Below are 19,441 nucleotides of genomic sequence, written 5' to 3' on the forward strand. Positions count from 1 at the left end.
TTTATCTGTGAAACACTTTTATTTATAATATTTGAATTAAGCAATATTAAAAGTTACTTCACTTTAGCACAAATTTTGCATATGTATATAAATCTCCACATACTGAACACATTTTATATAGAAATGTAAACATTTATTTAAAAGTAGATATTAAAAAAGAATACTTGCTTGAAGTGATAAAAAAGTTCCTTCTAAATTGATAACATTTTCCCCATAATTTGCTTTCATTGAGATATATTATCTTTTTTACATCCTAGGTAGAAGGAATTCAGCATTAGAAAATAGTTGGGTTAGACTTCGTTCAAAGTAATGAGAAATACAGAGGTGAGACCATCAATGGTTTTGTTCTGCTTTGTTAAGTACTTATTGATCTAATTATAGCATATACTGAGTGTTTTTTACATTTTAGGGCTAAAACCCTGAGAAACCCATGGAAGAGACTGTTAAGCACTGAGCAGAGTTCAGTGTATGCCTATGTTCCCAAAATTAAATAAACCAAACTAATCGAACAACAAAACCCCATCTTTTCATTAATTTTTAATTTTTGAGTATTGTATTTTCAGGCTTTCTCAAATATTAGACTACCCTACCTATTTTAGCAGAGTAATTATTTAGGCTATTTAAATATCCTCACTTTAGAATTTGGTATAAGCAGATCCTTTTTTCTTTTCAGAAATTATTAAGCTCTGTTGGTGCCACAGCTGAACCTTCTTCGGTTCCAGAGGCTTCTTCTGGCGTCTGTAGCTCTTGACAGTGGTACTTCACTTTAAGTGGTTTACCAGGGTACCAGCCCAAGTGAATGCGACAGGGAATGATTTCCTAGAAAACAAGAGTTCTAAAATATTATGAGCTGCAGGAATTTCTGGTGAACGCAGTTGTGTATTGCAGGAGAGCTGACCGTACTGACTCCGCCTCTGGCCCTCCGTCTTGTTCATGTCCATGCACTGACCTCCCCCGGAAACATGTTCCCAGCCCCTCAGAGGTAATGTGTGCCCTGACCCTAATGCTGGAAGGCTTGTTTGGATCACTAGTAGAGAACCGCACCCACCAACCCCGCACAGATGGTGCAACAAGATCCGTTAGAATATCAGACCCCTGAACTCACCACGATGGCTCTGGCACATCCCCTTGTTCTAGCAAATCTGTGGAACCATCGGGACTTTGCACAAAAGAGCTGCATGGTCCCTTGATCCCTGCCTGCTGACCCCCCCTTGGCAATAAGTTACCCTGAATCAGACTCTGTGTAAACTGTGTGGTGGAGCTGCCTGCTTCACTTTTTGGTCTCAAGGTGCCTTCTCAGTCTGCACAATACTTTATTGCCCCTCCCCCACCTTGTCACATACATACAGTTGTTTTACCTGTGTCGAGAATTCATGGAGTAGAACGGTATAATCAAAATCAATTGTGTCGTCATTGGTTTTCTAGAGGAAGGAAAAAAAGAGTGAGTCTAAAAAATGGTAGATTTATATTAGCTCAGAGTTTGGAAGGCTTCTATCAAATTCCCGTTTGGATGAGCCCCTTGAATCTCCTGCTGCCTCTTTAATTCGAGTCCCAGTTCCTCTGGTAGCAGCCTGCATTGAGACACGAAAGTCATGGATTCTCACTGTTTTGTCACCGAGTTAGATGAAAATCTAGTTGAATATCTTTCTCTCACTTTTGCTAATAAGTATGGTTTTGGTAGAGGCTAAGTGCTATGGGAATAGGGAGAATCTTTTTGTCGACCTTTGGAATCTAGATACTGTCCTTGCACCTCCATTTGATGTATTAGCCCTGATAAAAAAATGGGGTTTACTTATAAACTTGAAGTGTTTTTTCAGGACAATGCCTTCTTATTCTGTTTTTGAAAACAGCATTTCTGGAGGAAATCATAGCAGTCTCTAGATTTTAGGCATAAAATTGGAAAGTCTGAAACAAATGGTGGGTTTCCAACTCCATTTGATAAGCTACTTTGCTAAATACACTGAGTGTTACATATTTTTTAATAAAAAAATTGGGGTTATTATAATGTTTGTAAACCCTGTCCCATTTAATTAAGACCTTCCTCAGTAACATTATTAAACCTTTCCATTTTTGTTTTTATAGATTCTTCCCCCTCCAGGAGGAAGCATCCTTACACTAACCCCAAAACAGAGCTTATTCAAAAACTGCAGAAGGGGACACTGCACAGCCTGGCCTGGCAAAGTACCCCAGGGTTGGGCTGCCCTCATCAAGGCAAGCTTGCCAAGAAGTAGTTATTTTTAATGTTATTCAGAAATAATAGCCTTGGCTTCTGTTCAAGTTATCACAAACGCCAAATCCTTATAATCCAAATTGATGATTTACTGTTACATTTTCCAGTAATTCAGCACTTTAATCTTTCTAGAGACAGACTAGAGCATTTTGTTTGCTCCCTTTTATTACTCATGATCCCCACCAGAACCCATGTGGTTTTAGTACAGAGTAAGTAGGCTTGAATTATTAATATATACTATCCAAAGTAGACTGTTAGTTGAATAAATAATAAGGTCTGTAAGAAGGCTTCCTTGGCCAGTGGGCCCTCCAGGTAGGAGGGCTGATCACCCCGGGATGACTGGGGCACTGACAGTGTCTTTTACGGACTCTAAGAGTTGAAACAATGCTCGCTTTTACTTTTCTCAATTCATATTAAGGGCTAAGGGTGTGAGGAAAGACCTCGTCTTTTTTTTTTTTTTTTCCCCTCTAGCCAGCAAATATCCCTCCCTTGTGCCTGGTATAGTCCTCATGGCATTAGGAATGGAATCTGGCCTCAGTTCTAAAGTGACAATTGTGCCGGTTAGGTGGGTCTTACTTCATATCTTTATTTTAGCCTTGTTTCTCTCAGGTCTTATTCATTTGGAGCTATGAGTTTGTAAGCCTGCCCTTCCTTACACTATTGCATTAAAGGGGGACTTTAACCCCAAGTGTAAAGAAAGCAATTCCACCCAAAAAGCTTCTGGAAAAACTATAATTTCTCTACTTCCCTGAGCCACCGTGAGCCACAGAGCACCTAGCCCCACCATCCTGTATCTAGTCTTCTAGAACAGTATATAGATCTGATCTTTGTGACTTTTTAAATATAGTTTCTTGTTTTGCTTGTTGCTGGGTTGCTTCTTTTGCTGAGAGATCATGCAGTCCTTAGTGGCTACACAATAGCAGAATCTGGAAATCTGTGTGGATAAGGGCATACTTTTCTTTAAGGAGAGTCTAAATGTGTATGAACTTTGAAACCAAATTTACCAGTTGCTTCAGTTATGTTAAATTTCAATGACTTTAGTAAGTTTGTTAATCCTCATTTAATGGGCCCTAAGAGATGGAAGTGATTTGCCTTGGGTGACCCAGCAAGCCAGATGCATATTCAATTATTATTTATCTAAAACCCAAATCTTACAGGATAAAAATAAAAGCTAAAGCTTCTACTACGTGACCATACTCCCTCTGCATTTTTGTTTTCTTAACTCTACAATTAATTTTATACCAATTTTCCCACTTGCAGGTTGGGTGAGTGATATTAATGGACAGATAAGAGGCATCAAAGACTGGCTAGAACAAGACAGAAATAGAACTGCTGGATTTGGACCATACTGTGTCCTGGTGGTTGTTGGTTTGTCAATGGGTCATGTACAATTGCAAATGAAAAGCACTGACGTTAAGAGATCCTAAGGAGTAGGAAGAAGGCGCAATAGGAAGATCCCAAGTTCATCTCATTCCATGGACACACTGAAGCAAGAACGGCATGGATTGCAGCTAACTCTGGAAACAACCCAAAGACTGGCAGAGATCTCCCACAGCTGGTTGTAGAGAGAAGGCCACAACAGAAAGAGGTGGAGATATGGTGGGGAACCAGACCCCTGACATGACCAATCACACATGGGAGGAATATCACAACCACAGAACAGTGAAAGGATCAGATTCCACACCAGAACCCCTGGCCCTAGGAATCCACTCTGGAAAGATGAGACTCCATCATATTTAGATATGAGGTCTGTGGGGCTTAGCTCTGGGAGAGAGGGAGGGCTACAGGAAGTGAAGGCCTTCAAGAAGCAGGATGCTAAATAATAAGGCCCAAGACAACCCAGAAGGCAGCACAGCACAGTGGCAAAACACCTAGGATATATATGAAGGGGATTTAGGGACTAATTTTAGGACATGTGCCAAAGTGACAGGGATCTACAGGAGATTTCTCCAGGAACAAAAGTGGTGGATGCCATTTTCTTGCTCTCCCCAGCCTAGATAGCCAGATGCTTATGGATCAAGATCTAATACTTTCCGTCTACCTTGCTAGACCCTGTGTCCCCTACAGACCCACCAAACCCAGCAGGCGACACTGGTAAGGTCTGGTGCGACTCCTGCTGTGGCTACAGGAGGCAGAGATAACCCTACAAACCAGCAGCCCACGGTTCTTGGGGCTAGGCCTCTTCACTGGCTGCGCAGGCCCTGTACTTTGGGGGTGCCCACAGTTTTTGCAGTGGTGAACTGCATCCAGCCATGCTGAGGGACAGCCCTGCCCACCAGTGATCCCACAGCTGCTCTAGACAGGACCCTCAACAGCATGGAGAACAAACCCTGCCCTGTGTGTCTGCAACAGGTGCGCTGAGGGCCAGCCCCTAGTGGCAAAGCCACAGCAAATCACCGTTCATCAAAAACAGGAGGGTATCAGCCACAGCAACTTCTTTCAAGATATGTCTCCAAAGGCAAAGGAAACAAAAGCCAAAATAAACTTCTGGGACTTCATCAAAATCAAAAGCTTCTACACAGCAAAGGAAACAGTCAAGAAAACAGAGAGGCAACCCACGGAATGGGAGAAGATATTTGCAAATGACAGTACAGACAAAAGGTTGATATCCAGGATCTATAAAGAACTCCTGATACTCAACACACACCAAACAGACAATCATATCAAAAAATGGGCAGAAGATATGAACAGACACTTCTCCAATGAAGACATAAAAATGGCTATCAGACACATGAAAAAATGTTCATCATCACTAGCCCTCAGGGAGATTCAAATTAAAACCACATTGAGATATCACCTTACACCAGTTAGAATGGCCAAAATTAACAACACAGGAAATAACATGTGTTGGAGGGGATGTGGAGAAAGGGGAACCCTTTTACACTGTTGATGGGAATGCAAGTTGGTATAGCCTCTTTGGAGAACAGTGTGGAGATTCCTCAAGAAATTAAAAATAGAACTTCCCTATGACCCTGCCATTGCACTACTGGGTATTTACCCCAAAGATACAGATGTCGTGAAAAGAAGGGCCATCTGTACCCCAATATTTATAGCAGCAATGGCCACAGTCACCAAACTGTGGAAAGAACCAAGATGCCCTTCAAGGGACGAATGGATAAGGAAGATGTGGTGCGTATACACTATGGAGTATTATGCCTCCATCAGAAAGGACGAATACCCAACTTTTGTAGCAACATGGATGGGACTGGAAGAGATTATGCTGAGTGAAATCAGTCAAGCTGAGACAGTCAATTATCACATGGTTTCACTTATTTGTGGAGCATAACAAATAGCATGGAGGACAAGGGGAGTTAGAGAGGAGAAGGGAGTTGGGGGAAATTGGAAGGGGAGGTGAACCATGAGAGACTATGGACTCTGAAAAACAATCTGAGGGGTTTGAAGTGGCCGGGTGGGGTGGGAGGTCGGGGTACCAGGTGGTAGGTATTATAGAGGGCACGGATTGCATGGAGCACTGGGTGTGGTGCAAAAATAATGAATACTGTTATGCTGAAAAAAAAAAAAAGAATAAAAACAAAACAAAAACAGGAGGGTACATGCAGCCCACAGAGAGGACATCCCTGGAGCACCCAGTTCTGAAGACTCGGGTTGGGGGGCTGTGTATGGGACATCACAGGACTGCATCTACACAAGGCCACTAATTTCAAGACCAGAAGACGTAAACAGAATGAGGAGACAGAGGAATATATCAAATGTAAGAATAAGACAAAATCACAGAAAAAGAAATCAAAATAATGACTGTACAGAAACTCACTGTACTTGAGAAAAAGCTGATGAACTCAGAACTTCAACAAAAGTGACAAAAATATAAAACAGAACCAGTCAGAGATGAAGATGTCAATACCTGAACTGAAAAATACACTAAAGGGAAGCGGCAGACTAGAGGCAGCAGAAGAACAGATCAGTGATCTGGAAGACAGGGTAATAGGAAGCTGAACAGCAAAGAGAGAAAAGAACAAAAAAAATGAGAGTAGGTTAAGGGAACTCTGTGACTACATCAGGCATAATAACATTAGCATCACAGGGATCCCAGAAGGATAAGACAGGGAAAAGGGGGTAGAAAACTTATAAAAATAGCTGAAAACCTCCCTAATCTGAGGAAACAGACATCCAAATTCAGAAATCACAGATAGCCCCAAACAAGATGAACAAAGAATGTCCACACCAAGACACATAATAATTACGATGACAAAATAACGATAAAGAGAATTTTTAATGCAGGAAGAGAAGAAAAGTAGTTACATACAAGGAAAACCCATTAGGCTGCCAGCTAATATTTCAGCAGAAACTTCACAAACTAGAAGATGGTATGATGCATCAAAGTGCTGAAAGGAAAAAAGCCTATAACCAAGAATACTTGACAAGGTCATCATTCAGAACTGAAGGAGAGATAAAGAGTTTCCCAGACAAACAGAAATCAAAGGATTTCATTACCACTAGCCAGCCTTACAAAAAATGTTAAAGGGCATTATTCACTGGTAAAAACAGATAAATAGTAAAGGTAATAGATTAGTCAGTAATAAAGCCAATCTGGAAGCTAAAATGTAAAAGCAGTAAATTCAATGTTATCTACAAAAGCTAGTCAAGAGATCCTCAAAAATATGCAAAATAAGAGTAAAAATTTAGTGCCTTTAGTATATGTTCAAACTTAAGTGACCATCAACTTAATATAGATTGCTATACACATAGGATGTTATACATGAATACCATGATAACCATAAATCAAAAACCTATAATAGATACACAAGATTTAAAGATAAAGCAATTCAAAAATAACACTAAGGAACTCATAAGCCACAGGGGAAGGGAGCAAGAGAAGAAAAGAACTCAGAGAACTACAAAAATAACCAGAAAATAATTAACAAAATAGCAATAAGCCTCTGCCTATCAACAATTACTTTAAACATAAATGCTCTAAAGGCTTCCGTCAGAGGACAGAGCGTGACTGAATGTTTAAAAAAACAAGACCCATCTACATGCTGCCTACAAGAGTCTCACTTCACACCTAAAGACACAAGCAGATTGAAAATGAAGGAATGGAAAAAGACATTGGATGCAAATGGAAGTAATAAAAACACCAGGGCAGCAAAACTTAGACAAAATAGACTTTAAAACAAAACTGTAGCAAGAGACAAGGGCATTGCATAATCTGAAATCAATTCCACAAGAGTATAGGACATTGTGAACATCTATGCAACTAATATAAGAGCATGTAAATACATGAATCTAATATTAGCAGACATAAAGGGAGAAACACTATAATCATAGGGAACACCCCATTTACATCAGTGAATCATTCAGACAGAAAATCAATTAAGGAAACAAATGTTTTGATCAACATATTAGACATACTAGACCAGATGGGACTTAAATTTGTTGAGACTTGTTCTGTGTCCTAAAATGGGGTCTATCCTGGAAAATGTTTCATGTATGCTTGAAAAATGTGTATTCTTCTGTTTTTGGATGAAATATTCTGTGTATACAGAACAGACAAAGCTTGCTGTCATTATAAGAATAAAAAGATTAGATAGAAATGAGACCAAAAAGAAAAGAAAAGAAAAGATCAGTGACACCAAGACCAGGATCTTTGAAAAGGTAAAACTCATAAACCATTAGCCAGACTCATTAACAAGGAGAGAAGACTCAGAATTAGAAATGAAAGAGGAGAAAAAATATGACACCACAGAAAACTGAAGTTATACTAAGAGAATACTAAGAAAAATGAGATGCCAATGAGTTGGACAATCTAAAAGAAACCGTAAATTCCTTAAAATAAAAAAACAAAAAACAAAACAAAACAAAAAACTTCCAAAACTGAGTCAGAGAAATCAGAAGAGACTGATTACTGGTAACAAAATTGAATCAGTTAAAAAAAAAATCTTCTCACGAGCAAAAGTCCAGGACCAGAAGTCTTCATGGATGAATTCTACCAAACATTGAAAGAAGAATTAATATGAATTTTTCTCAAACTATTAGAAAAAAAATAGAAAGGGAATGAAAACTAGCAAGTTCATCTGAGTCCAGAATCATCCTGATGCCAAAGCCACAAAAAGACACTATAAAAAATAAAAACTATAGGCCAATATTCCTGATGAATATAGATATAAAAATACTCAACAAAATATTAGCCAGCTGAGTTCAACAATACATTAAAAGGATCATTCATCACAAGTTAGATTTATTCCAGGAATGCAAGGATGATTCAATATTTGCAAATCAACCAACATGATACATTACCAAGAAGAAGGATAAAAACCACACAATCATTTCAATAGATGCAGAGAAGATATTTAGCAAATTCAACATCTGGTCATGATAAAAACTCAACAAAGTAGAGTTAGAGGGAATATACCTCAACATAATAAAGGCCACATATGAAAAACCCACAGCTAATGTCACACTGAATATTGAAAAACCGACAAGTTTTTCTTTAAGATCAGGAACAAGATGAGGATATGAAGTTTCACCACTTTAATTCAACAAAAGTCATATGAAGCCGTTGCTACAGCAATGAGAAAAGAAAAAAGAATAAAAGGCATCCAACTTGGTAAAGAGGAAATAAAACTTTCAGTATTTTCAGATGACATGATACTCTATATAAAAAGCCCCAAAGACTCCACCAAAAAACTATTAGAACTTATAATTAAAACCTCAGTGAATTTGTAGGATACAAAATTAATATATAGAAATCTGTTGCATTTCTCTATACTAATGAATTAGCAGAAAGCAAAATTAAAACAATTCTATTGACAACTGCACTAAAAGAATAAAGTACCTAGGAATTGATTTAAACAAGTAGGTTAAAGATGTATACTCTTAAATCTACAAGACATTGATAAGAAGTTAGAGACAATATGAATGGAAAGGCATACCATCCTCATGAATATTGGAAGAATGAGTATCATTAAAATGTCCCTACTACGAAAAGTAACCTACCAATTCGTGCAATCACTATCAAAATACCAACAGTATTTTTCACAGATGTAGAACAAATAATCTTAAATTTTGTTTGGAACCACAAAGGACCCCAAATAGCTAAAGCAGCTCTGAGAACAAACAAAGCTGGAAGTATCCCACTTCCAGATTTCAACATATACTGCAAAGCCATAATAATGAAAACAGTACGATACTAGCACAAATATAGACACCTACATCGGTGGAACAGGATAAGGAGCCCAGGAATAAACCCATACTTATATGGTTAATCTACAACAAAGGAAGAATACACAATGGGGAAAAGGCATTCTTCTCAAAAAAATGATGCTGGGAAAACTGAAGAGCTACATGCAGAAGAATGAAACCTGGACTTTTTAAATACCATAAATAAAAATAAACTCAAAATGGATCAAAGAGCCAAAAATGTGAGATGTGAAACCATAAAGAAAACATAACCATCAACAAAATGAAAAGGCAACTTACTGAATGGGAGAAGGTATCTCTAAATGATTTATCCAATGGGGGTTAATATCTAAAATATATAAAGGACTCATGCAACACCAAAACAACAATAAAAACAACAAAACCAAAGAAACCTCCAACATTCCAATTAAAAAAATGGGCAGAAGACATGAATAGATGTATTGCAAATAAGACCTACAGATGGCCAATAAACACATGAAAAGATGGTCAATATCACTAATCATCAGGGTAATGCAAATCAAAACCACAATGAGATATAACCTCGCACCTATCAGAATGGCTAATACTAAAATGCCAACAAATGTTGGCGAATATGTAGAGAAAAGGGAACACCTGCCCACTGTTGGTGGGAATGTAAGCTGGTACAACCACTGTGGAAAACAGTATGGAAGTTCCTCAAAAATTAAAAATAGAAATACCATAAGATCCAATAATTCCACTACTAGGTATTTACCCAAAGAATATGAAAACATTAATTTGGTGCCTGGGTGGCTCAGTGGGTTAAGCCGCTGCCTTCGGCTCAGGTCATGATCTCAAGGTCCTGGGATCAAGTCCCGCATCGGGCTCTCTGCTCAGCAGGGAACCTGCTTCCTCCTCTCTCTCTCTCTGCCTGCCTCTCTGCCTACTTGTGATCTCTCTCTGTCAAATAAATAAATAAAATCTTTAAAAAAAGAATATGAAAACATTAATTTGAAAAGATAAATGTACCCCTATATTCATTACAGCATTATTTACAATAGCAAAGATATGGATTCCAACTAAGTATCCATCTATAGGTGAATGGATAATAAAGATATGGTATATATACATATACCAGGGAGTTTTACTCAGCCATAAAAAAGAATGCAATTGCCATTTGTAACAACATGGATGAATCTAGAAGAGGACTACTGCAAGTAAGTCAGGCAAAGAAGGACACAAACCATATGATTTCACTCATATACGGAATGTAAAAGACAAACAACAAAAAAGATTCATAAAAACAGAGAACATACTGCTCATTGCTAGAGTGGAGGGAGGTGGGGGGATGGGAAAATAGGTGAAGAGAATTAAGAAGTCAAAATTCTGAGGCACCGAGTGGCTCAGACAGTTAAGCATCTGCCTTTGGCTCAGGTCATGATCGCAGGGTGCTGGGATCAAGTCCCACATCAGGCTCCTTGTTCATCGTGGAGCCTGCTTCTCCCTCTCCCTCTGCTGCTGCTCCCCATGCTTGTGGTGTCTCTCTGTCAAATAAATAAATAAAATCTTTAAAAAAAAACCCAAAAAGTGTTTTAAAAAAACATACAAACTTCCGTGCAATGTATGTCCTCCTTAAGACTAACATAATAAAAAAAATTACCAAGAAAAAAAAAGAAAAGAAAAGAAATGCCCATGGTAATACTTAGACTTTTTTTTTTTTTACATTTCAAGACCCTTCACAAAAACATTTCTATATTTTAAACTTTCTTCAAGTCACATAGTCAAAGTCATATTGTATAATTTAAGAGCTAGACATGATGTTCACCACTATAAATGTAACTATCAGTAATACTGTTAAATGTATTCCATAAATGTGAATAGAAATTTTCACCATGACTATTTTTTTTTAAAGATTTTATTTATTTATTTGACAGAGAGAGATCACAAGTAGGCAGAGGGGTAGGCAGAGAGAGAGGAGGAAGCAGGCTCCCTGCTGGGCAGAGAGTCCGACGGGGCACTTGATCCCACAACCCTGGGATCATGATCTGAGCTGAAGGCAGAGGCTTTAACCCACTGAGCCACCCAGGCGCCCCATGACTATGTTTTAATACAGTTAAGAAGATCTTAAAAAAAAAAAGTTCAAACTTCGTTACAAAATAAATAAGTCACAGAAATGGAAAGTAGAGCACAGGCAATACAGTCAATATTATTAAATAATGTGAAGTGGTGACTGTACTTACTATGATGAGCACTAATGTACAGACTCGTGGAATCACCATACTGTTTACCTGAAACTAATGTAACATGGTATGTCAACTATACTTGGATAATATGAAAAATAAACCAATAAAATAATTAAAGTGTTTGGAAAAAAATCAATTTTTTCCTCTGTTGTGTATGTATTGCTGTATTCTTTTTGTTTTTCTCTCACATTCATTACAATTAGTTCTAAATTATCTTGACATCATTTCCTACACTGTAAACCAAGTTTCACCTAAACTTCCAGTTAAGGTAAAAGTCTTTTGTGGATATAATCATCTTGGTAGATAAAAGAAAGAGCCAGAAAGAGGTAGAGGAACTTTTATGTAGCATCCTGACTTGAAATATAGCAATAATAAATTAAATGGTAGTTTCTATTAAAAGCATAGTATAAAGAGAAAGAAATGTGTTCGTTTTTGATGATTAATAAAAAACTATATTTCTCACCTGTTTACAAGTGGCTTTTGAACAACACACCAAACTTACTGGCATTAATAATGCTTACTTGACATGATATGAAGGTCCAATATGGCAATATGGGGAGACCCTGAACTCCTCTCCCCAAGATGCACTGAGTCAACACTTACATAGAGAAGAGTTCCTCTTCACGAACTTTGAGAGCTGACTGAACAGCTTCAGAACAGCAAAGAATAAAGGGGTCACATAAAGAATGGCAGGAAAGCTGGAGAAACAGTAACCTTGGGAACCTCAAGGCTGCCAAGTAGTGAGGAGGGATGGTACTAAGGGAGTGGGAACAAATTCACATGCCCTGGGTCACAGGGAAAAAAACATGGTTTAAAAGGGCAACTTGAATTTAAAGAAATTAGCCCCTGAGTGTCTTCCAAACACCAGAGAACCCATGGAACATTCTCTGGGGTTGGAGAGGTTGGTGAGAGAGCAGCTAGTGCAGATGGGAGTACCATCCAGCACCCTAGCTGGCTGCACCATTCTATCCCAGCTGCCTAGTAGACAGAAAAAAAGCCACTGATTAAAAAAAAAAAACCTAGAGTATAAAGGAGACAGTCCTAGAGGAGCTGCAGGACTGCTCTCTAGGGTCAGAGGGGCTGGCACACACCAATGTATACATCCCCACACTTCCACCTTGACCGTGAGGATAGGAGCAGGGTACAGGAACCCTGGCCGAGTTGACTGCTGAGTTGACTGCCTTACTGAGCCCAGGGCTCCTAGCCACACCAGCCCCAGATGTACCCCCCAAAAGGGTCCCCTCAACAGCCTGAGCTCCAGCCACCCCACTGTGGTGGCCCCAGTATAGCACACACCCACAGACACCCCGGGACAGCACCCACTACAGCTCCAGCTATATCACCAAGGTGACAGAGATGCAAAACATGCCATGCCTGCACCTGATTTGGCTCCAGATGACTTACCAGGACACTCCTTACCCATAGGACACCCTGACATGTGCCCCATCTTGGCTCTAGCCACCCAGCCAGAGCACTCCCTGCATGTAGCACCCTGGGACAACCTGGCCCACACCTACCACAACTTCAGCTGCCCTGCCTGAGTGCCCTATGCTGGGACCACCCCTGGCTTGTACCCACTTCAGCTACAGCTCTCCCACCAGGATGCCTTCAGTGCAGAAAGGTACTGTCCCCTCTCCTAGCCATCCCACCAAGACAGCCTAAGCACTAAGTGCGTCATGCCCACCAGCCACCGTTCTAGCTGGCCAGCCAAAGTCACCAGGTACACAGTCTATAAGGGGGGTGACCATATATAAAACTATTCCTTCAAGTTTAGGAGAAGTAGGTTCTAATTCACAGAAGCTAACACAGAAAGTCAAGCAAAATGGGAAGACAAAGGCATATACTCCAAATGAAAGAACAAGATAAAACCTCAGAAAAAGGACTAAATGAAATGGAGATAGACATTCTATCTGATAAAGAGTTCAAAGTAGTGATCATAAAGATGCTCGCCAGACTGAAGAGTGGATGAACTTAGTGAGATTGTCAACAAGTAGAAAATATAAAAATAGAACCAATCATGGGGCTCCTGGGTGGCTCAGTGGGTTAAGGCCTCTGCCTTCGGCTCAGGTCATGATCCCAGGGTCCTGGGATTGAGCCCCACATTGGGCTCTCTGCTCAGTGGAGAACCTGCTTCCTCCTCTCTCTCTGCCTGCCTGACTACTTGTAAGCTCTGTCTATCAAATAAATAAAATCTTTAAAAAATAGAACCAATCATTAAAGAATACAATATCTGAAATGAAAAATACACTAGAGAGAAGCAACATTAGATTAGCAGATGCAGAAGAATGGATTGGTGATCTGGAAGACACAGAAATGGAAAGCAACTAAGCAAAAGAAACAACAAAGATAAAAAAAGAAAGAATGAAAATAAAATCAGGATAGGTTAAAGGATTTCTGGGACAACATCAAGCATACTAACATTAGCATTATAAGGATTCCAGAGAAAGGAGAGAATGGGGCAGAAAACTTATTTGAAGAAATAACAGGTGAAAACTTCGCTAATCTGGGGAAGGAAACAGACAACTAGTTCCAGGAAGCACAAAGACCCAAACAGGATAAAGCCAAGGAGGTACACCAAAACAATTAAATATCAAAGATTAAAGAGAGAGAATCAGGGGGTGGGGGGGCAGGCCTGGGTGGCTCAGTGGGTTAAGCCTCTGCCTTTGGCTCAGATCAGGATCCCAGGGTCCTGGGATTGAGCCCCAAATCAGGCTCTCTGGTCTTGCAAGGAGCCTGCTTCCTGCCACCCCCCCCACCTGCTTCTCTGTCTACTTGTGATCTCTCTCTCTGTGTCAAATAAATAAATAAATAAAATCTTATAAAAAAAATAAAGACAGAGAATCTTAGAAGCAGCAGGAGAAAAGGAACTACTTATGTTCAAAGGAAATCCCATAAGACTTCAGCAGAAAATTTGCAGGCCAGAAGGGAGTGGGATGATATATTTAAAGTACTAGAAAAAAATACATACAACCAAAAATACTCTATCTGGTAAGGTCATCAATCAGAATTAAAGGAGAAATAAACAGTTTTCCAAACAAAAGTTAAAGGAGTTTTCCACCATTAAACTGGCCTTAAAAGAAATGCTAAAGGGACTTTCTTAAGTGGAAAAGAAAAGGTCACAAGTAAAAAAAAGAAAAGAAGAAAAAAAGAGAAAATGTCATAAGTAAAATATGAAAGGAAATATTTCATGATCAAAAGCAAACTTAGAATAAAGTTAGAAGACCAATCACATGTAATAATAGTATGAAGATTAAAAGAAAAGTAGTAAAATCAATTACATAAAAAAATTTGTTAAGGGACTCATAAAAAGATGTAAATTATGGCAATATATACATAAAATGTGGGTGAGGGAGTAAAAATATAGTACTTTCAGACTGTGTGAGAACTTAAGTGACCATCAGCTAACTATAAAGATAACTAACTAACTAACTAAAGTAGATTGTTATATATTCAGAATATTATATATGAGCTACATGGTAACCATACATGAAGAAAGAAAAAGGAAAGCAAAGCATAACAGTGAAGAAAGTCACCACAAAGAAAGAGGATAAGAGGAAGGAACAGAGAACAAATATAAAATAATGAGCAAGCAATTAACAAAATTGCAGTAAGTACATACCAATCAATAATAGCTTTAAATGTAAATGGTCTAATCACTCCAAGCAAAAGACATAGGGTGAATAAATGGATAGAAACAACAACAAGACCCATCAATATGATGCCTACAAGAGACTCAATTCAGACCTACAGACACATATAGACCAAAAGTGAAGGGATTAAATAAAGTCAGTCCATACAAATGGAAGTAACAAAAAAGCCAGAATAACAATTCTTTTATTAGACAAAATAGATTTTAAAACAAAGGCTGTATAGCAAGAGACAAAGAAGGGCATGACATAATGATAATGGGATCAATCTTATAAGAGGAGAAAACAATTATAAATACCCATGCAACCAACACAGGACCAGTTAAATACATTAAACATATACTAATAGAGAAAGGGAGAAACTGACAAATATTAAGATACAAGGATGGAAATACAGTAATAGTTGGCCTGAGACATAACACAGAATCTGCAGTTTGAAAAGTTCCAAGGGCATATGTAAAAAACATTTATTTACTAATCCAAGAACATGTCCCGGAGAAATAGGGATCTTCAGGAGATTTCTTAAGAAACAAAAGTGTAGTGGGTGCCATTTCTCCACTCCTCCTCCAGTCTAGACAGTTGGACACTTGTGGGAGCCAGTGCTGGCACTCCCAATCTTTCTTGCTATACTAAAAGCTCTGCCCCATCCAACCCACCTGCTTATGCAGGTGGCTGCCCTAACAAACCCTGCAAGCAACTCTGCTCAGGGACTGGTACCACTCCAAGGTGACTCCTGCCTTGGAGGGGTGATGAGAAAACCCCACACAACTGTAAGCCTAAAGTTCCCGCAGCCAATCCTTTTTGTTACCTGTCCAGGGATCAAATCTTGCCATGCTGGGTGTACCTGCAGGTGCAACAGAGAAGCAGATTGCAGACACCTAGTCTGACTGCTGGCCCAATTCATCAGTATGCCTGTGGCGGCCTCAGAGAAGCCTCTCAACAGTACCGGAACCAAACTCTGTCCACAGCAGGCAAGGTAGAACATTGTAGCTGATTGGACTGAAGGCAAATGGAGCTCAGCCGTGACACACAGCCCTCATAGGGGACACTCCTGCAGTGCCTGATTCTGGTGACCAGAGGGAACTGCACTACAGGGCATCAAACACCTTCTACACAAGACCACAACTTTCAAAACTAGGAGATATAGCTCACCAACCTTCTACACAGAAACAAGCAGAGACAATGAAGGAACAGAAAAATATGTCCCAAAGGAAAGAACAACACAATCAAGGGAAAAAAGCTGAATAAAACAGAGGTACGTAATATGCCTGTAAAATAATTTAAAGTAATGGTCATAAGATATTCACTATTCTTGAAAAAAGACTGGATGAATTCACTGAAAACTTCAACAAAGAGAGTATATTAAAAAAGAACCAGTCAGGGATGAAGAATTCAATGACAAAAAATAGACTGGCAGGAATCAGCTGCAGATTAGAGAATACAGAAGAATGGATCAGCATTCTGGAGGACAGGGTAATGGAAAGCAAACAAGCAAAACAACAAAAGGAAAACTAACAGTGAAGAATGAGAATAGATCAAATGAACTAAGCGACAAACTGAGCTTACCACTTGCATTACAGGGATCCCAGAAGGAGAAGACAGGATGAAAAAGGCAAAAAATTTATTTGAAGAAATAATAGCTGAAAATTTTCTAACCCTAGAGAAGGAACTACATCTAGGTAGAGGAAGCAGGGAGAACACTTAATAAGATGAATCTAAGGAGGCCCCCACCAAGACACACAGTTACAGCAGCAAAAAGTAGTGATAAAGATAATTTTAAAAACAACAAGAGGAAAGAAAACAGTTACAAGGGAAACCCCATAAAGCTCTCTGCTGATTTTTCCACACAAACTTTGTGGGCCAGAAGGCAGTGGCATGATATATTCAAAGTGCTAAAAGGAAAAAAAAAAAAAAGCTGCTACCAAGAAGACTCTACCCAGCAATGTTATTGTTCAGAATAGGAGAAAGAGAATTTCCCAAGCAAAAGCCAAAGTTCATGACCACTAAACTATCCTTAAAAAAAAAAAAAAAAGTTAAAGAGAAAGAAAACGCCCTAACTAGAGGTAAAAAATTATGAAAGGAAAAAAAGTTACAGGTAAAAATACACAGAGTAAAGGTAGTAGATTACTTAAAAAGTCAGTATGGAGGGGCGCCTGGGTGGCTCAGTGGGTTAAGCCGCTGCCTTCGGCTCAGGTCATGATCTCAGGGTCCTGGGATCGAGTCCCACATCAGGCTCTCTGCTCAGCAGGGAGCCTGCTTCCTCCTCTCTCTCTCTGCCTGCCTCTCTGCCTACTTGTAATCTCTCTCTGTCAAATAAATAAATGGAATCTTTAAAAAAAAAAAAAAGTCAGTATGGAGGTTAACACACAAAGTAAAATCCATTGTATCTGCAAAAGTTAGTTGAGGGATACACAGAAATATGTAAAATATGACCTTAAGTATATAAAATGTGGAGAGGGGAGAAAAAAAATTAATGCTTTTAGAATGTGTTTGAACTTAAGTGACCATCAATTTAATATAGACTGAGAAACAGAGGATATTATATATGAACCCAATAATAATCTATCATGGATACACAAAAAATAAACAGAAGGGACTCCAAGCAAATACTAAAGAAAGCCATCAAACCAGAAAGTAAGAGAACAAGCAAAGAATAAAGCAACAGAGAGGAACTACAAAAACAAAACAAAAATAACAATTAACAATAAGTACATACTTCTTACTAATTACCTTAAATGTAAATGGTCTAAATGGTTCACTCAAGACTCTGGTGGACTGAATGGGTTAAAAAAAAACAAAAGACCCATATATATCCTAAAAAAGACTCACTTTGGACCGAAAGACACACACAAACTGAATGTGAAGGGCTGGAAAAACATTTCCAATTCAAATGGAAACAAAGAAAAAAAAATGAAATAACAACAGCAATACTTATGCCAGACAAAAAAAGACTTTAAAACAAAGTCTGTAGGGCGCCTGGGTGGATCAGTGGGTTAAAGCCTCTGCCTTCGGCTCAGGTCATGATCCCAGGGTTGTGGGATCTCTGCTCGGGCTCTCTGCTCGGCAGGGAGCCTGCTTCCTCCTCTCTCTCTGCCTGCCTCTCTGCCTACTTGTGATCTCTCTGTCAAATAAATAAATAAAATCTTTAAAAAAAAGCCTATAGTAAGAGACAAAGAAGGGCACTACAAAATGATAGAGAGATTGATCCCGTAAGAATAGATAAAAATTGTAAACATCTCTGGACCCAACACAGGAGTAACTAAATACATAAAGCAAATATTAACAGACATAAAGGGAAAAATGGATAGCAATAAAATAGTAGTAGAGTACTTTAACAGCTCACCTATATCAAAGAATATTTCATAAAAACAGAAAACCAACAAGGAAAGAGAGGTTTCAAACAACACATTAGACCAGATGGATCTAAAAGATATGTACAGAACATTCCATCCAAAAAGAGCAGAAAACACATTCTTTTCAGGTGAACATGGATCAGAACATATATTGTCCAGTTATATTGAATAATTGTCCATTTATATTTGTCCAATTATATTGAACAATAATATTTTCAATAATAATATTGAACAATAATTGTCCAATTATATTGAACATATAATTGATCATATATTGATCATTGTCCAGATCAGAACATATATTGGGCCATAAAACAAGTGGCAATAAGTTTAGGAAGACTGGGAGGAGTCAAGATGGCGGAGCAGTAGCAGGCTGAGACTACTTCAGCTAGCAGGAGATCAGCTAGATAGCTTATCTAAAGATTGAAACACCTGCAAATCCGTCGGCAGATCGAAGAGAAAAAGAACAGCAATTCTAGAAACAGAAAAACAACCACTTTCTGAAAGGTAGGACTGGCGGAGAAGTGAATCCAAAGTGACGGGAAGATAGACCCCGGGGGGAGGCGCCGGCTCCCGGCAAGCGGTGGAGCAACGGAGCACAAAATCAGGACTTTTAAAATTCGGTTCCGCTGAGGGACATCGCTCCAGAGGCTAAACCGGGGCGAAGCCCATGCGGAGTCAGCATGGCCTCAGGTCCCGCAGGGTGACAGAAGGATTGGGGGTGTCTGAGTGTTGCAGAGCTTGCGGGTACTGGAACAGGAAAGCCGGCTGCAGAGACAGAGCCCACAGTAAGCTCGCAGCTCGGGGTTGCCTTGAACCAGCCACAGGCTCGGTGAGCTCGAGCGCGGCCGG

At 39.2% G+C, this 19,441-nt stretch overlaps 1 protein-coding gene across 1 annotated transcript in view; it reads right to left on the reverse strand.

Moving 5' to 3' along the window:
• The window catches only part of RARRES1 (retinoic acid receptor responder 1), a 58,349-nt gene continuing 38,908 nt past the window's right edge, over positions 1-19,441 (reverse strand). Inside the window, exons 5-6 of the mRNA XM_044251688.1 lie at positions 1,359-1,421; positions 1-819 (exon numbers count right to left, since the gene is read on the reverse strand). Of these exons, the coding sequence (XP_044107623.1) occupies positions 670-819; positions 1,359-1,421 (213 nt within the window). The 3' untranslated portion in view covers positions 1-669. The remainder of the gene's footprint in view (positions 820-1,358; positions 1,422-19,441) is intronic.

Source organism: Neovison vison, chromosome 6 (assembly GCF_020171115.1).
Source record: "Neovison vison isolate M4711 chromosome 6, ASM_NN_V1, whole genome shotgun sequence".
In the NCBI taxonomy this organism is placed as follows: domain Eukaryota; kingdom Metazoa; phylum Chordata; class Mammalia; order Carnivora; family Mustelidae; genus Neogale; species Neogale vison.